This window comes from Naegleria fowleri (assembly GCF_008403515.1).
Source record: "Naegleria fowleri strain ATCC 30894 chromosome Unknown tig41, whole genome shotgun sequence".
Classification (NCBI taxonomy): Eukaryota; Heterolobosea; class Eutetramitea; order Acrasida; family Naegleriidae; genus Naegleria; species Naegleria fowleri.
In genome coordinates this window covers 101,212-118,462 of record NW_025407973.1, presented here as the reverse complement: position 1 = coordinate 118,462, position 17,251 = coordinate 101,212, and the positions used below count along the sequence as shown (strand labels likewise).

The following is a 17,251-nucleotide window of genomic DNA, read 5'->3' as shown; positions in this document are numbered from 1 at the left end:
CACACTCATGTCACAACTCCATCAACAACAGCAATATAAGCACCACCAACAAACACTTCCATGGAATGACCATTCGAAAAATTGAATGATCGAATAGTCATAATGATCTTGTGAAGAAATCAACAAGGCAGAATCATCCATAGTATTACTATGATATATTTTCCTCAGTACTTGCTTGTTGTCTCCTTAACTCTTCTCTTTTTTGTTCAATCTCTCGAGTGACTTCCAAATATTCCTCCCAAACACAATTTTGACATCCATTTCCACAACACACACTCGTATATTCTTCCATATCTGGAACTAATTTTTCTAATGATTCCAAAGAACGACATTGATGTATTTTTGAAAGAAGGTCTACTTTGTTTTCATATCTATTCTTGATGGCAGTATGGTACGTGCGAAAAAGAGTAGCCGTCGTTGTTATTGAAGGCAATTTCCAATAATAATAAATATAATCATTTCCATAACAGCACAAATTTACATTCCGAATTTTAGAATTGAAAAATAACAGCTTTGATGAAAAACAACTCCGAATGGAATTCATATTGAATTTTTTTGGTGTAGCAACAAGTGGTGGTCCATGAATGGATGCAATATTTTTTTTAATTATCATAAAGGAATTGTTTGGCAATTTGATATAATCCTGAATGAATGGATTCTATCAAAATTATCGATATTGATTTACGTGTCATTGTGATGACAAGCTTGATGGTTGTCAACAATTATTTCTTTAATGAATTGTTTTTATATTTTCAAAAAAATGCTTCAACCTCATCGCAAAGGAACATTGCTCAGGAAATTTTCATCATCACTCGGAAAACAAGTCTTGTTGGGTATCAATGGATTGCTGAAACAACAACAACGGAGAAATGTACTCCTATTAAATGGTATCACCCAACAAGCCTCATTTCATAGAATTCTTAGAAATAATAATTCCTCAACAACGCATCACGATGGACCTTTTAATTTGAAGGAAGAAACAAATCATGCCATTCAACGAGTTTTAAGATCATCAGTATTCTCGGGATTTAATGCTATTGAAAGAAATTTTCATTACTCGGTCGGAAAACAAGACTCGAGATTTACGCTCACAAATTATTCTGATAATGATCCCGATTTTGAAAAACCAACATTTTCAGGAAAAGTCTCTAAGAATTATGTTCCTTTCCATGCGAGACCAGGTGGTATACCACCAGAATTACTGGCCGCAAGAAAACACCAAAAAGAGGAAAATCCAACTGGTATCATGGCAAAAACAGTGGGTCTTACAGTTTTAGTTGTTTTTATACTCTATCAAATTGCTTCTATTCAATTTGTACAAACAACAATGAAAGAAGAAGTATTGAGAAAAACTGCTGTTGTATTTAGGAGAAGAATTATGGAGTTACAAGTCACGAAAGGAGCTATTGAAAATCAAGCAGTCGATGCTATCATTATTCCAAGCGATGATAAACTTTCAAACAATCAGGGAGTCTCAGAACGAGTGGCCAATGTTGCTGGACGTAACTATTCGGTAGAATGTGCTACAGTTTTACAGAAAAATCAGGGATCTCTCAAACCAGAGCAAGCACTCGCAACATCCAATGGAGGAGTAGATGCAACTTTAATGTGTAAAAATGTCATTCATGTGTTGCCACCAACATGGAGTGGAGGAAGGAAGAAAGAAGCTCTACAACTCGAGCGTACCATACTTGCTGCACTTGCTAAGGCCGATGAGGTGGAAGCAAAAACTGTCTCCATGTATATGCTCAATGACTCTAATTTTCCCAAGAGAAGAGCTGCTGAGATTACCATTGATGCTGTGTTGAAATATGCATATGAAAGAGATGTCGGTCAAAACACACCCAGCACACTTCAGATTGTCAAATTTGTGAATGATGATGAAGAATTTAATGAACAATTGCTTGCAGTTTGGGATAAAAAGAAAACAAAAGGTCAATTGGTTTAATTTCATGAAACGATCTGTTACCTTTGTGTGTAGTTGAGCCTCAATGAGCGAGCTTCATTAATACATATTTTCTACAAATTTGTCACTGTCTCGTTAAGCATATTCTTGTAATCCCAATAGAATTTAGGGCTATAAAAATCATTGGCATAATAAGAGGTGGAATGATAGGGAGCTTGTTCATTGGACTTTCCACACTCCCTTATAATTCGCTTGTTGACAACATTCACCACTACGCAAGCCAACAACAATACGGCGGTCAACAGTGCCATCATGGTAATGTGGAAAATAAAGAAGGAACTTTGAGGTAATTTGCTTGCAAAAAACAGCATGCTGTAAATTGAATACAAAATCAATGCAGCCAACATCAATTCCACAAGAACCGCCATGTATCGTCTGTGAGACACATAATCTGATTTAAATCCAAAGATACTTCCAAAGGGTTGTCTCACAATGTCGTTATGAACATTCATTTCCTCGTCACCAATATGATTTGTAGGTGTACGCTTGGTATTTGTTGCTGCTGATTCAAAGGATGGACATTGAGGAGCGTCACTCGTTATATAATTGGTTTGTTTCTTGAGTGAATGTTGAATTCGACGATGAGAATAATTTCTTGCAATAGAAAAACGATCCACAAAATATCTCAATGTGAAATATACAAATCCAACTAACAAAATAAATGGTGAAAATGCACTAAAAGTCATCATGATCACAAATACGGTAAAAGTAGTTGAATATTGAACATCCAACCATAAGGCAGGTCCTTCTGCCCATTTCAACTTATCCTTTGATTTCATATTTCGATGAAATATTTTCACTTTCTTCCATACTGGACTTGTACATCGAGTCATGACTAAATACATGATCAAAGAAACCAATGGCATCACTGTAAATGTGAGTCCCCATAATGTCTTATTTAAAATAAAGTTCATAAACAGGGATCCATTGTCTGCCATAAATAAATTCGAAAAGACGACACTCCAATTATTGGGCTTGGTGAAAAAATTGGTAATTCCATCCAATGAGGTCAATACAAGAGTTGGAAAGATGAAAGTGTTAAGCCACAGAAAGAGTGTCATTCTTCTCAACAGGGTTCTCTTATACTCTCCATACGTTTTGAATTTTTCAAATTTTGTTAAAAATGTAATCAGCACAGGAATCAGTGCAGAAGTCAACAACAACAGAATGGATGGCAAGTATTGGAAAAAGAAAGCAGCCATTGGACCTCCAAAACTCACAATTTGATCAATCACTTCTCGTATTTGAGGTATTGTAAACAATGCATCCACACTTGAAATGATTGTGACAGGAGTGGTTAAAAATACCAAAATTAAAATCATGAGAATAAAGATGACTACTCGAATGAGCACAGGTTTGATCCATGTTTGTTCATATCGATCATAGAGTGAATCCCAGTTAATATCTCGTTGTTCGTATTTGGTTGGAAATGCTCTCATGTGAACTTTCTTGACTTTTTTTTCAGAATTTGAAGGAAGAGCATTTCGTTCCGATCGAGTCAGAATGTGAGCAATCTCCTCACCATTCTCATCTCTCACTCTTCTCTTATAAGCTTGAATATAGCCTCCAATCGATGTGTAATTCTTAAGGGCATTGTGAAGAGCTTCTCGTGAAGCAAATACGACATAACCAATGCCACTTCCTAATACGGGACTATTCACACGATTCGGATAATTACTTGAATAATCCAATTCTTCCTCAATTTCCATGATCTCATTATAGAGTTTAATAATCTTTCGTTTGGTGTACGAAACGGCATCGACGTGTTGAGCAAAAACTCGTTTTTTCTTTTTTGAATTTCCATTTTCATCAGAATTTGAAGCATGACGCAATGGATGATGAGAAGGAGAAGGTGGAGGTCTCATTTCAGATTTATCCTTCTTTTCGAAAAAGATCCATTTCTTTGGTCTTTTTTCATTCTTTTTCATTAACCAATTATAGGCTTCCAAATTTTCCAATTGTTTCTCGAAACGTTCTTGCAATTTCTCTCGTTTTGAATAATTAATGACATGATACGCTGAGACGATATCTGTATTTTTAGGAGCATTCAAATTTCGAGAGTATTCACTGAAAATCTTTTGCATGACCTCCTTAAAGAGCGCCTTATTCGTAAAATGTTTTGGAATGTTGTGAATTTCGAGTGTAAATGGAGAGATGAGTTGTAAAAACCGCATTTCATCATGAGGACACCCCAGTGCCATATTTTGAGCCTGTAAATAAAAGTCACAACCTGCATAACATCCCAAATAAGGTGAAAAAGAACCGTAAATGCCTTCCTGATCGCATCCTCTGTAATTAAATGTCTTTAACGAAGGATCATGCAAAAAGAGAAATCCCATCAAAAAGAGCCACAGAGTTACTGAGAATATGGTGAGAAAGACATGCACTACGAGCACTCCTGGTAATTTTAGGACTGTGTTAATGGAGGAAATGACTAGAAATTGATCATTGGCTCCAACTTTCAAGCCAGTGCTGTTCGTTGTGAATTTTTCTCTCTGAGTAGGATCCAATTGATTCTGTTGTGAAATGTGAATGGGATACAACAAGATACTGTACAAGAGTAAGAGAATGAGTAAGCCCCACCACATCAATTGATGAAATTTCAAATACATTAAAACATCTCGTCCATAAAATCGCAATACTCGTTTTTCATCCTTTCGAGCGTGTGAACATGAATGATGGGAAGAGTCAGAAGAAGAGTCAAGTCGTTTTCTCTTTTTCACAATGGCTAACATGATTAAGAACGGTGTCTCGAGAAGACTCATCGTGATTCGATAGAGGAATATTCCTCTTAAGGTCCAATAAGAGTTTGTTTTCTTTCCAATGTCTTTGACTTCCACATAGGCACAATTCTCATGAAATTGGTTTCGTTGTTTGGGTATTGGTGGAGGTGGCGGTGGCAGTGGTTGTGATAGTGGTGGTGGTGATGGACTTGCTGCTGTTGGTGATTGAGAGGAATTTCTTGTCGTCTGTTTTGAATCTTTGATTTCTTGATGATTATCTTGAGGGATGTTGTCTTGAGGACTCTTGTTTCTATTGGTGTTGTTGATGTTGTTGTTGTTGGAAACATCCTCTTCTTCGTGTTGATTCAATGTCAAATTGGGTGAAAGATCAAATGCTGTGCTGGGATGAATTTGAGAAGGAGTGGATGAGGTTTGCACTCGAAATAGTTCACTCTCTCGAGCCAAACACTTGGCGAGAAGTTTCTTCTTCTTCTTCACATTGAAAATGGTACATCTTCGAAAACAACAAACATATCCAATGGTGACGAATGCGAGAATAATCAAGTTGATTCCAATGGTGACAAACACTCCACCATTCTTAAAGAAGGGACTTTGTTCCACGTTGGAAACAATGCCAGCGGGTTGAAGAATACCACCTCCATGTTGTTGAGACATGATTCACCGCTTGATGCTCCGAATGTTGTTGTATTGTTGTTATGTAATTTAAATAGAAAGTTTTGTTGAATCAATGATTGGACTGTTGTTGTGTTCACTAAAATTATTTGTGTGTGAAATTGTAGAGAAAAAGAGAGCAATCAGATCGATCGTGTGGTCGTCGAGTATGAAAAGCTAAAGATGAGTGATTAGGCGAGACATGATCGAGCATGTTATACTTGCTCTTTTTGGAGTAATTTCTGATGTGGTTTTGTTCATAAATGTACATGATGAACATAAAATGGACAATTTCTATTTTCACACACACTTACAGAGTTCAATCACCAAAAATAATGGAAAATGATTGACAGCAATTCATTTCTTCACTGAATGATAATAACACATTACACCTTGGATCATATAATTCACTAATGATATTCCCTTAATTTCTTTGTGGGGAATGACTTTAGAACTCTTTGTCTATACACACTAGTGTACAGAGCCACAACCTTACAAGTGCTTTTGAGCTAGGACTGATTTGTAATGAGGAGTACCTCTATTCTTGATGTGTTCTTGTAATGGTTGATGAATGACAATGCCTATTCGATCAGCATTGGCATTCTCATCTTCTCCATAACATCCTTTGCTATAGTCGTATTGAACCACATAGGCAAAAAGTGTTCCCGTATCATTAAAGACGCCCACTCCTACTTGTCTTTGATAGGTCTCTGAAGTGTAAAGTTTTTGTTTAGAGTCCTTGTCCCAATAAAAAACTTTCTTGTCACCTAAAGAGTTGTGTTTTTTGCGAGTGTAAGATGAACAACATGCAAAACCATCAAAAACAATGACATCATTATTGTTGAGCAAATAACTTCTGAAGAATATGTGTCACAACATACCTCCTGTGGTCGAAAAAGTTCCATATGAGGGATTAAAATCAATAGAATTTGGTGGAAAAACATCTTGAGCAGTTCTATGACATTTGAAGATGAAATTAGAGGAAGCAAAGGTAGGATCAATATGACTAATCGAACATCGGCCTTCAACTGTGCTGTATGCAAAACCAAGACGATCTGGGAATAATTTCAAGCAATGCTTTTGTGTTTCACTTTTGAGAACACTCTTCCAAGATCGAACAGGAACGTTGGGTTGATGCAAATCAAAAAGTACAATATTACGTGGCTGGCTTGATACAATCATGAGGGGATATTTAATATCCATTGCTGTGATGCATCCATGAAGATTGATTTCTAATAACAAGGTCTTATCTTGATCTGATTCCAACAGGTCCCAAATTTTAACATATCCATCCCATCCTGTACTAATAATGCATTGCTCTTCTTGAACAAAAAAGATATGATTGACAGCATCTGCATGAGCTCCAATAATTTTGTTCGAAACGGTGAGAATATTTTTCTTTGAAAGGATTTGCTTGTTCTGATGATTGTTGGAATATTGTGTGAAGATTTGTTTTTCGGCGAATGCATGCTGCGTGAGACTGGAAGTGTCTGTTGTCTCAACCAAATCCTGAGTTTGATCCATACTACCAACTATTAATTCATCATTCACATCAAGTGTTGAGATGGTCATAAAATCTGTTTGGTCCTCTTGTATGAAATGGTTGGTCATCATTTGATGATCACGATCTCCATTGGAAAACGCTGTTGATGATGAATGGTGCATTGTGAAAAAGGAGGAAGAATTTGATTGAATATTTCCCTCTTGTTGTGCACTTTGGATTAAATTTCTCTTGTATTTCTTTAAAGCTCGGAACGGGAAATGTTGCCGAATGGTTCCATCTGTGTTGGCACTATAAATGGCTCCCGATTCAGGATCACAAGTGAAATATAATACTCCAATTGATGTTCCACCCTCCTCCTCCTCCTCTTCACAAACGTCATTGGTTGTTTTAAATTGAAAAAGAAAGTGAGATCGAACGAGTGATTGAAGACTATCTCCTCCATAAATTTGCCAACAACAAATGGTGCCATCATAGTGAGAGGATAATAAATATTGACATTCGTGGTCGGGATGTTCCAACTCTGCGTTTGAATTATGAGAATGATAATGACTACCCATCATCATCGGATCATCATCAAAGGCTAACACTCGACGATCAAGCCGCACAAAAGCAAGATGAGAAACTTCGGACACGGAAGCAATGGACGCAAATGTCGGAAACTCGAGTTTGTGTGTTTGTTGGGTGGTTGAGGGAAATGAAGACATTTTTTCAATAATATTGTTTGGAATTTGTAAAGTTGAACCGCAATTCCAATTTCTCTGTTAATATCGCATTCATTAGTATTCAGCTGAAAAAAGCAACAACTGTTTTGATCATGATGAGCTCATGACCTTGCCCAAATCTAAATTGGAGATTCTCGACTTGTCTACCATAATCATGATCAGCAAACAAAAACAGAGTGAGCATCAGACGCTTCATCACAAAGAACTCAAACATCCACAATGAACGGCAAACCTTCCATTAATTAGGGAAAAGATCAATGCCTTAGTCCAGTCATTAGTCCCACTTCTTTGAATATCAACCCGAAAATCCAATCGCTTATTTCATCAAATAAATCAATTTATCCATCTTTATCAACATCTCCAACAACGGAATTTTCAACAAAAAAATATTCTCTCGAGAGAACGTCTTCTCCGAAAAGAATCAATTCCTGACTATCTATTTCAATAAACGTTTTTGTCTCTCCATAAATTCGGTCGTTATAACGTTCCATCATCGATCTTCAATTTAAAATAAAATTTGCTGAAACGCAATCACAACCACCACCACCACCACACGACGGTGTTGCTTGAAGAAGAGTTGATTCCTCCTCTCTTGAGAGAGCCGCCTCTTGACCACACGTTTGGTTTTGAGCTCTGTTTGACAACAAAAACTTCTCAAGTTTTCATCCTTCTTTTTGCTTCCTCTAGTGTTGAGTTTTGCAAGTTCTTTATAGTTTCTCTCTTTCACAACTTGGCATTCCGAAGCTCCTTTCTCATCGAGAACAGTTTTGCAAAGCCTTTTTCAGAGTTGTTGTCCACTCCTTTTGACTCTGTACATTCTTACTCATTTCAAGTTGAATCTACGTATCAACAATTCTCTGTTCATCCGTGAGAGATTTATATTCATCAAATCTTACCCAATCTCTCCATTTGGATCTTGGATATTATTCAGCCTTTCATTATCCCCATTCATTGCTGAAAACCAACAACAACAACAAGATTAACAACACTATTCCTTCATCATATTCTCTCCGTCCGATCGTTTTTTCTCTCTCTAGGTGAATCCGAATTGACTCATTTAGATTCAGTCACTTCAACAACAACATGTTGCTCTCCACTCCTTCTCACCACAACAACAACAGCACTATCCATCCTTCCCAAAAGGTATCATCCAACACGATCACTACAATCGCCGCAATGAATCCTCCCACTCGTTGTTGTGGCATTCGTTTTGACCCTCCACTCAAAGAAAAAGAATCGACTGCTGCTTCTGCAGGCATTTGCCGTTTCTCCCTTCTCATGACTTCATCATCCTCATCATCGAATACAAGCAGCAATTCCAATATGTCTATGAAGGATTCTTCTATGAAGCAAAACAATCATGATACGACCTTCATTGTCGATGAAGGTGAAACTTTGTTTGGAAATGACGACATTCTCAGCCAACCTCATCATGAAGTGGAGTTATTGGACGCGTCTAATGATTTTAATTCATCTTCTCCCAATACGACACCCAATACGACACCCTCCAATCCCAATAATATCCTTCAGAATAATTCTTCAACAAATGCTCAATCTCTTCAATTGTATTGGATGATGCCCATGATGATGATTCAAAACTCATCATCAGCATCCTCTCTCGAATCCATGTCCGGAGTTGTTTCGTGCGTCAAGGATTCACAAGCCCATTCTCTCAAACGGAAACTTTCGGAGATGGAAACCCGTTCCGCTCCGGCCTCATTTTTGTCAACCACTCCCTCCGAGACCGACCCTACGTTACAACCACCACCTCGCTCCAAGATGAGACGACTGAGAAAACCACAAAAGTTACCATCATCCATCTCCACCGCATCTACCCTCTCGTCAAGATCTTTTTCCACTCCTCCCTTAACAACTCTTAATCAACAAGTAAGGTCTCAACCTCCTTCCACTTGTCTTGTTGTTTCTGCAGAGAGTACTTCCCAACGATTGTCCTCACCTCCTCCTCATTCTTCTTTTGATTGCTCCACTTCAGATAAATATTCCTCAGAGACTCTTCTCGATCAATGTTTCTCAGAGAGTGCATGTGATGACGACATCTTTTTGAAAGAAGAAGAATTATCAGCTACATTTGGATGTTGTGAAAGCACAGGTAGTGGTCATTCTAATAGCTCGTCTTCTCCTTCCTCTTCCATGGCATCGACGGAAGAGACTACTGACTTGTTTGAAATGACAAAAGTTTTGGAAGACAATAATGAATGTCATCTCAATACCAACACATGCGACGATGCCTCGACTGCTGCCAATCTGACCTTACTAGATAGTGTGATCATGATGGAGGATTTCACACAAAACCACAATTCGCCACAAACCACATTAGTGACACCACAAACTACCACTAGTTCAGCATTGTCGGAAGATTTTCTTTTCTCTTCGCTAGGCTATGAGAATGTGAATCCCATGGTGACCACCAACAATAATAATAACACTAACGGCCAATCATCTGCCATGAATACAACATTCTTCGCTCCTTTGAATGGAGGAGCAATTGCTCTCTTTCCAGTTCAAGCATCCATGATGTGTGGCGCTGAAATGCAAGCAAAGAATGTTATCATTCCACCACCATTGTTGTTGAAGAACAACACTAGTGGAGCTTCTGATGCAACAACATCGAGAAACTCTGCAACTACTACAGAAACACCACACGTTGTTGTGAAAAAGTCACTAAGAAGAGTCTCCAGAAACAAACAAAGACAGAATTTGCCTAATGGTGACTCAACAACGTTTTCTTCAACATCACCAACAACAAGCAGTTCAGTCTCTGCTTCTTCGACTGCAACTACTGCTGCAGACGCTTCCAGTACAACAAGTCAGCAAGCTCACTCCAGTCCATCCCAAGAGAACACAAAGCAGGACAAGAAAGCCCATTCCTCACTCCCGGATGTCAAGCCAACAACATCAAAACGACACAAATCACCCACATCCAACTCTCAGAAATCCAAATCTCGAACTAATACTGATTCCACCACAGGCTTAACTGTTTTTACCTTCTGTGATGGAGGTTATTCAATTCCTTCAGGCAAAAAGACAAGCAGCAACAATTTTGTGTCAGAGAGCTGCAAAAACTCCTCCAACTCCTCATCTGGTTGGAAGTTTCATCAATTTGATCGACAAAAGCAACCTTTGCGAGATTCCAGTGGTTTTACCTATCACTTTTATCAACCACACTCGTCCAAAGTAACAGACGATCACAATGACCATTAAACAATAAATTATTTAGTGATAATTGATTGAAATGATCAATGGTGTCTTTATAATGTGCTTCACTTGAGAATGAAATCCTATCGATAGGGCTACGTAAACTATTTCCGTTTCTTTACCGTCCTCTTTTTGAAATTGGTTGGGTCAACCAAACCATTGAAGGGCTTCTTTGAACTTCCATGAAAGTTGTTAACATTTTTAAATGGTGATGATGTTGGATCGTCTCTTTTTTCTGGTGAATATCTCTTTGCCGTGGAAAGATTTGCATTTTGGTCCATCTGCATTCCTAGCACCTTAGCATGAATGATTCGGTTCAAAGATGTGAACGCCAGCGTTGGACCATTATTCTCCCTTGTTGCCTTTAAGGGAGTGTTTGCTTTCTCGATTACTGTATTTACAAAGGGAGGGTTTGAATCGAAATTTGGGAAAATGGCTCCGTCCAGATCGAACGTAATCATGTGATCACTTTTTCTTACATCCTGGAAGGATTCTTTCCTGAAAATATTGGGAAGCTTGAACGATTCTTGTTTGTGCAATTTCTCTGTTGAATTATTGTTTGAACTTTTACAATAGGTCCCGTCCAAGTCAAATCTAGTGGAAACTTCTGATGAAGATGCTACCTCCTTTTGATAATTTTTGTCATAAACTGGTGCAGAAAACGGCTGCAAGTGCGTCTCATATTTGGGAGGACGGGGAAGCGGTTGGTGGCTCTTGTTAGCATTGGTTGGTGACACAGTTCTGTAGAATTTTTCAAAAGCTTCCTTATTATCTTGTTGGGTGTAGGTTAGGGAGGGTATTATTACATCTATTGATTTCTTCTTATTTGTAGTTTCATAGGGAAAAACGTAGGTTTGAGCGGGTGCTCCTGAAGATTTTTCGACTTGTCTTTTTGGAATTGGAAGATGCTCGGATCGAATAGGTTTGAAAGCTGTCTCTTGATTGTTCGGTGAGGGAGATGGGACGCTGTTCTGCAGAGCTTTCTCTCCCTCGGTTGTTGATGTTGTCACATTTTGAGTCTCACTCTTTGGAGGAGACTCTTGAGATGGTGTCTCTTCGTTTGAGGTCGACTGCTTTTCCTCCTCTCTAGCCGCTTTCGTCGCATTCTCTTCCTCTTGCTTCTCCACATGCTCCTGTGATTTCTCTATACTCTTGTCTAATTGCATTCCATTCTTCATGGTCACAAAGGGAAATTCAAATGGATTCGTGGACATATCAATAGACGATCCCTCCAACGACAAGGGTGATTTGGATGGAGATTTTACAGGGGTTGGTTTTGATTCATTCGATCTCAAATGATTCAACCATTCGTCAGCCGTAAGTGATCCAACTATTGGAGAAGTATTGGACGGATGTATGGTGGTTGTTTTTGATGGATGATTCATGAAAAGGGGTTGATCTTGGACCTGATGATCCTCCTTAGGAGGAGGAGGAGTGGCACGTTTTGAAAGCTTGGTATTTGGATGCTTTAAGAAAGTGTCGTTCAATACATTCATCTTGTTCAAGACAGTTTGTAAGGAATGAATCTCACCATCTGTACGTACAGATGCGTCTGCTGCTGCCTCAGAGGGATTTCGGAAGAATTGAGGTGAGTTACAGAGCGAGGCGCTTACGTTGGTTGTTTTATATCTCTTGGGTGAGCTGGTGGAAACGAGTTTGGCCAATGCTGATTGGGAGTGTTTTCTTCTAATCATGTCCAGAGGATGATGAAGAAGTGAGGGATCATTCGAGTTTGGGTGAAGCGAGGTCTGATGTTGGCCCTCAAAGAAGATTCTATCCTGATGAATTTTAATCATGATGATGAGTAGTAGGATGAGGATGATTAGGAATGAGTGAATCAATCAGTATCTATCGGGATTATAAATTATGATAAGTATTGCTCAAATAATTTAATCCAATTTCAGCAACTGCTTGTGGTTCCTTCGTTGAATTAATTTATTAAAAAACATGTCTCCGTACTCCAACAACACACACCAATTGTTTCTTTCCTAACTGAGGAGGAACTCTTTTTTTTAAAAATGTTTAAAAAAAAACCATCTCTCAACGACTCGTTGCAACTATAATGTAGAGATATATTGCAGTGATCACTATCAATAACGGATCACCTCTTTTAGAGTAATGATGATCATTCTGATATACATGTCTTATTCTGTTCCAAATTTCAACGCTGGTCGAGCAGTAAATTTTCAAAGAGATCTCAATAAGGGTAAAAGAAAAAAAATGATTCATTCCTCTCCACCCTTTACGCGCTCTCAATTAGATGATACTGCGAGCTCGGAAAGTAGAGAGGAGTCATTACCTCCTCCACCCGTGTTGGTTAAGGAACCTGCTCATTATCATACAGCGATGACGCCTGTTGGAACTAATCAGGATGATCATCCTTCGGCGATGAGTGGACGTCATCCACAGGGACTAAAGTATGATATGAGCTCGGACATGACCATATATCAACAGGTGCCAAGATCATCCTTCAAAACTCAACAACAAGGGATAAATATGATGAATAATAGTCCCTCTCATTATTCTAGAAATAGTTACTACACCCTCCTCGGAGGAGGAGTTAATGCATCCAACTCTCAAAATTGTATAAACACTGAACCTTTGTCAAAGCAACCAACATCAAACGTTAATACTTCAGTTCGAGGACTGCACCTTAATTCGAGTAATGTTGTATTGAATAAGAAGGAAGATATTCTTGACGCCCAAAAAACTTCAATTCTTGAAAAACCTTATATTGGAGCACATTCAACGCTATTTCCTTCTCCTTCAAAACATAATCACAAGTTGGATCCACCTATAGAGCTACATAATCCATCCAATTCATCATTTTTAAACTCCTCTCCTTCAAAGCAATATTCATTACTTTCATCCTCTGGACCTGTAAGTCCAATCGCAAAAGATTCAAGATTGTCTGCCAGTAATCAAAATTTTGTAGTGACAAAGGCTGGAACAAGTTCACATGGATTTTCTCACAATGCCTATAATTCCGCTTTCAGCCCAACAAAAAGAACCTTCCATAAAACCACCTTAAGTAGCATTTCCACACCATCTAGTTCTTATTTAAGGTCTGCAGCAGAAAAAGGAACTCCTTTGTGCCCTATCCACGAATTACCTGTGGACATTTTATGCACAGATTGCTCGGAACTGATTTGCGCCAAATGTTCCAGAACGCCACTCCACAACATTCATTCATGTAAGTCCATCGATGAATTGGATAGAGAAAAAGAATGCAGAGACGTCCGTGCAAGTGTTGAGGTGCTTGACTCAAGAATTAATGATTTGGAAATTAAATCTGGCTCGTCACACGATATTGAAGTGATTCATCAACTTCATTCAGATGCAGTTGATGAAATAAGGAAATCTTTTGAGCGAGCACGAGAATTTCTGTTTGAACAGGAGCAGGATCTAATTTCATCGCTCAATTTAATCATTCAGTCGAGGATCCAACTCAACACTGATATTATGGCGACAAAGCAAAAGATCATTCAAGCCTCTGCCAAGTTGTATCCAAACGATGAAATGACGAATTATGACATTGCTCAAAACAAGTACCAGCTAATCAATTCCATTAAGGACAAGGTCGAGTTTTTGGAAATTAAATTGAAATTCAACGGTTCATGCCTTGACCAAGATGTCCAAGAAATTAAGGAAAAAGGACAAAAATTAATGTCTCACATGGACGACCTTTCGAAACATTATGATTTACCATCATACTCTTTCTATCCCTTCCTTGCTAAGGTTGGAGGAAAGCAATCTTCAATGGAGTAAAAACTCAGCAAACTTGAGGAATAAATTCAAGGATTTTCTTAAAATCATCAACTATTCAGAAGTAATTATACCAATTTTGGTTCTTTCACTCGAGACAGGTTTTAATTTAGCAATTTCGATTTTGTGGGTGGAATGAATCATCTAATTTCTACAATGAATGGTACTTTAATAGCATACTATTTCCCTTAAAATACATACAATTAAAGTAGAATCTCTATATACACATGCACAACAACTTGGTATGTTACAAACTCATTTGAATTTTTTGGAAATGTAATCATAGGCCATGTCTAAAAACATGAGAGTGAGTGGTGCCAATGTGGAGTGACAAACCAAAAGTGGGAATCCACTGTAGAGAGCTGTAATACCTTCATTTTGAATGATGTTTTTCACTGTTTGAATGGTTCCTTGAGATGACGTTTTTTGTTCATCTTCGGCTGCTTCCAATTGCAAACGTCTCATGACTGTAACAATTGGATAGGTAAATAAGCTGGAGAAGGTCGAAGCAATGTTGCTGACCACAAGAGCACCCATAAAGGAATCCTTTTTAACCGGTACAATAGAGCCAAGCAAGCTGTAACCAGTAAAGTAAGCAACTTGATGAAGAGCAATTCCTAAAATGTGTAAATGATAGCCTCGGAACAATCCCGCAAGTCCAGTATTATCAATAACTTTTGAAAGCACTTGAATCACATTTCTGTTTTGTGGAGACATGTCCGATGCCAATTTAACACGAGCCATTTCAAATGGGTATGTAAAAAGAGGATCAAATATTATCGGAAGATAGGTGGAATTATTAAGCTTTGAGAAAATCGCTGACCTGATTCTCGGAGCAATTTTTGATAATCGAATTAAAATGGCCAATATATGAGCATCAAATCCTTTCCAAAATGATGAAAAATTAATCTTCTTCAATGCAGCAATCAATCTTTTTTGTTTTGAATGTTTCAAATCGTTTTCATCATCATGATCCTTTTGAGCACCATCGGAAGATGGTTGTTTACAAGCAGCAACTCTCAATACCGCTTGAAATATTCCACCCTCTACTCCTAACACACCCGATTGTTGGATGGTCTGTACACGGGACAAGGGATAACAAACAAATCGTGTGGCCGCTTGAAGCAAAATGTCTTCCCGGGTCAGAGTGTTCATTTTTTTTTAATTTTTATGGAGTGACCAAATTTGATTGGAACGGAAACTTTTTAGCAATGTCCAATTCAAATGCATGTTTGAAGAGACTTTGAACTCACAATCGTGAAGACGACCACCTCCATCATGATGGTCCTTTTGGGTGGAGAGGTTGAGAGTACAACTGGAAGAATGGATCAATGCAATGTCCATGGACACTCAACAACCATTGGCCACTTGCCAAACCATGCTTTAATAAATTATAAGAATAGTAGTAGTGGTTAAAAGCCACTGGAGCCAATGACCATTCCAAGCATCATCTTAATTCTCTTAAAGAAGTTTTCAGTCCATCCACTCTCAACCTTCTCCTTTACAAAGTATCCATTTGAGTCCTTGTATGGAATATCCACTTGGTGTAATTTCACAGTGGTCTCACCATTTCCTGTATCATCAAAAGTAAGGGTGACGGTGCTTGTGGCATTCTCTGGCCAATCATTGAATCGCCACTTTTGAACAATTTTCTTGTTGGGAACAAACTCAACAAAAGTACCTGAGACCTTTCCATTGAAAAGAGAAAATTTACCACCTTCCTTCTTTTCACTCTCAGCCTTACTTTGCGTGTATTGAGAAATAATGGCTGGCTCAGTGAAAAACTCGAAAATCTTTGGCAATGGTGCTCCCTTAAATTTTTCTGTAATCTTAATTTCAACCTTCTTCTTTTGTTCTTCTGTAACGTGACCACCACCAGCGCCAAGAACAACTTCAGTCACATTCTTGCTGACACCAGTTTCTGGGTCAATCTCTGAAGGAGGTTGATCCGAAGAACTGCCAACATTGTTACTATGGCTAGCAGAGGAGGAGGAGGCTCTAAGATTTTGTTCTTGTTCCTCCCAGAGTTGATATTTTTCTCTCACATTTGCACCGTCACGCAATGCTATTAAAAATTCATTCATAATTTTCTTAATCGTGGCAGCGCCCTCAGTTCTCAATGCTTCCTTGATAATTTTATGCTCTTGCTTCTTGCAGCTTGAATCCATTTCAATGTTGATTTCAAAATCACTTCCTTGGTCAATTTCCTGAGAAATGTAAGGAAGTTTAATTTTTCCTTTGGCTACCACACACTTTTCCGAATCTTCATCTGTCATTTCCGATGAATCTCCTAATAATAATTTACCTGTCCATCCAATTTCCACGTCCAATTCATAAATTGCAATTAGTTTGCGCTTACGATTCATGATACTGGCTTCACCTTTGGTAGTAACCGATGAAGTTGTTGTAATTCTCATATTTTCCTTGGATAAAAGCTCTACGTTCTTGAATCGTTGTTTCAATTCATTCTTGCACCAAGGGAAAACATCTTCATCGGTCCAGTGCCACCTTCCGACATTGCGTCCTGTAATGCCGAGATCATTGACGATCCATCTTTCATCTCCTTCTCCTTCCTTTGCCATGTTGTTGTACTTTAATTCAGTCAGGTTGTTGCTGTTGTATTGGTTGAAGTGGTTAACTGTAGGGAATTTCCTTGTTGTTGTTGTTGAATCGGAATATAATG

The 17,251-nt window shown here is 38.3% G+C and overlaps 8 protein-coding genes across 8 annotated transcripts; 3 read left to right on the top strand and 5 right to left on the bottom strand.

The window, feature by feature from the left end:
* Positions 1–760: 760 nt before the first annotated feature.
* On the top strand, positions 761–1,948 carry FDP41_004740 (uncharacterized protein; the record flags this gene model as incomplete). Its single annotated transcript, XM_044708187.1, has 1 exon — positions 761–1,948. The coding sequence occupies one exon, from the start codon at positions 761–763 to the stop codon at positions 1,946–1,948; it is 1,188 nt and encodes a 395-aa protein (XP_044560777.1).
* A 71-nt stretch (positions 1,949–2,019) lies between these two features.
* FDP41_004739 (uncharacterized protein) lies at positions 2,020–5,364 on the bottom strand (the record flags this gene model as incomplete). Its single annotated transcript, XM_044708185.1, has 1 exon — positions 2,020–5,364. The coding sequence occupies one exon, from the start codon at positions 5,362–5,364 to the stop codon at positions 2,020–2,022; it is 3,345 nt and encodes a 1,114-aa protein (XP_044560776.1).
* A 489-nt stretch (positions 5,365–5,853) lies between these two features.
* On the bottom strand, positions 5,854–7,569 carry FDP41_004738 (uncharacterized protein; the record flags this gene model as incomplete). Its single annotated transcript, XM_044708184.1, has 2 exons — positions 5,854–6,128; positions 6,243–7,569. The coding sequence occupies 2 exons, from the start codon at positions 7,567–7,569 to the stop codon at positions 5,854–5,856; spliced, it is 1,602 nt and encodes a 533-aa protein (XP_044560775.1).
* A 1,101-nt stretch (positions 7,570–8,670) lies between these two features.
* Positions 8,671–10,809, top strand: FDP41_004737 (uncharacterized protein; the record flags this gene model as incomplete). Its single annotated transcript, XM_044708183.1, has 1 exon — positions 8,671–10,809. One exon carries the CDS (start codon positions 8,671–8,673, stop codon positions 10,807–10,809), a length of 2,139 nt encoding a protein of 712 aa, XP_044560774.1.
* A 98-nt stretch (positions 10,810–10,907) lies between these two features.
* On the bottom strand, positions 10,908–12,599 carry FDP41_004736 (uncharacterized protein; the record flags this gene model as incomplete). Its single annotated transcript, XM_044708182.1, has 1 exon — positions 10,908–12,599. One exon carries the CDS (start codon positions 12,597–12,599, stop codon positions 10,908–10,910), a length of 1,692 nt encoding a protein of 563 aa, XP_044560773.1.
* Positions 12,600–13,023: 424 nt separating this feature from the next.
* On the top strand, positions 13,024–14,571 carry FDP41_004735 (uncharacterized protein; the record flags this gene model as incomplete). Its single annotated transcript, XM_044708181.1, has 1 exon — positions 13,024–14,571. The coding sequence occupies one exon, from the start codon at positions 13,024–13,026 to the stop codon at positions 14,569–14,571; it is 1,548 nt and encodes a 515-aa protein (XP_044560772.1).
* A 252-nt stretch (positions 14,572–14,823) lies between these two features.
* FDP41_004734 (uncharacterized protein) lies at positions 14,824–15,723 on the bottom strand (the record flags this gene model as incomplete). Its single annotated transcript, XM_044708180.1, has 1 exon — positions 14,824–15,723. The coding sequence occupies one exon, from the start codon at positions 15,721–15,723 to the stop codon at positions 14,824–14,826; it is 900 nt and encodes a 299-aa protein (XP_044560771.1).
* A 257-nt stretch (positions 15,724–15,980) lies between these two features.
* On the bottom strand, positions 15,981–17,150 carry FDP41_004733 (uncharacterized protein; the record flags this gene model as incomplete). Its single annotated transcript, XM_044708179.1, has 1 exon — positions 15,981–17,150. The coding sequence occupies one exon, from the start codon at positions 17,148–17,150 to the stop codon at positions 15,981–15,983; it is 1,170 nt and encodes a 389-aa protein (XP_044560770.1).
* Between the last annotated feature and the right edge of the window lie 101 nt (positions 17,151–17,251).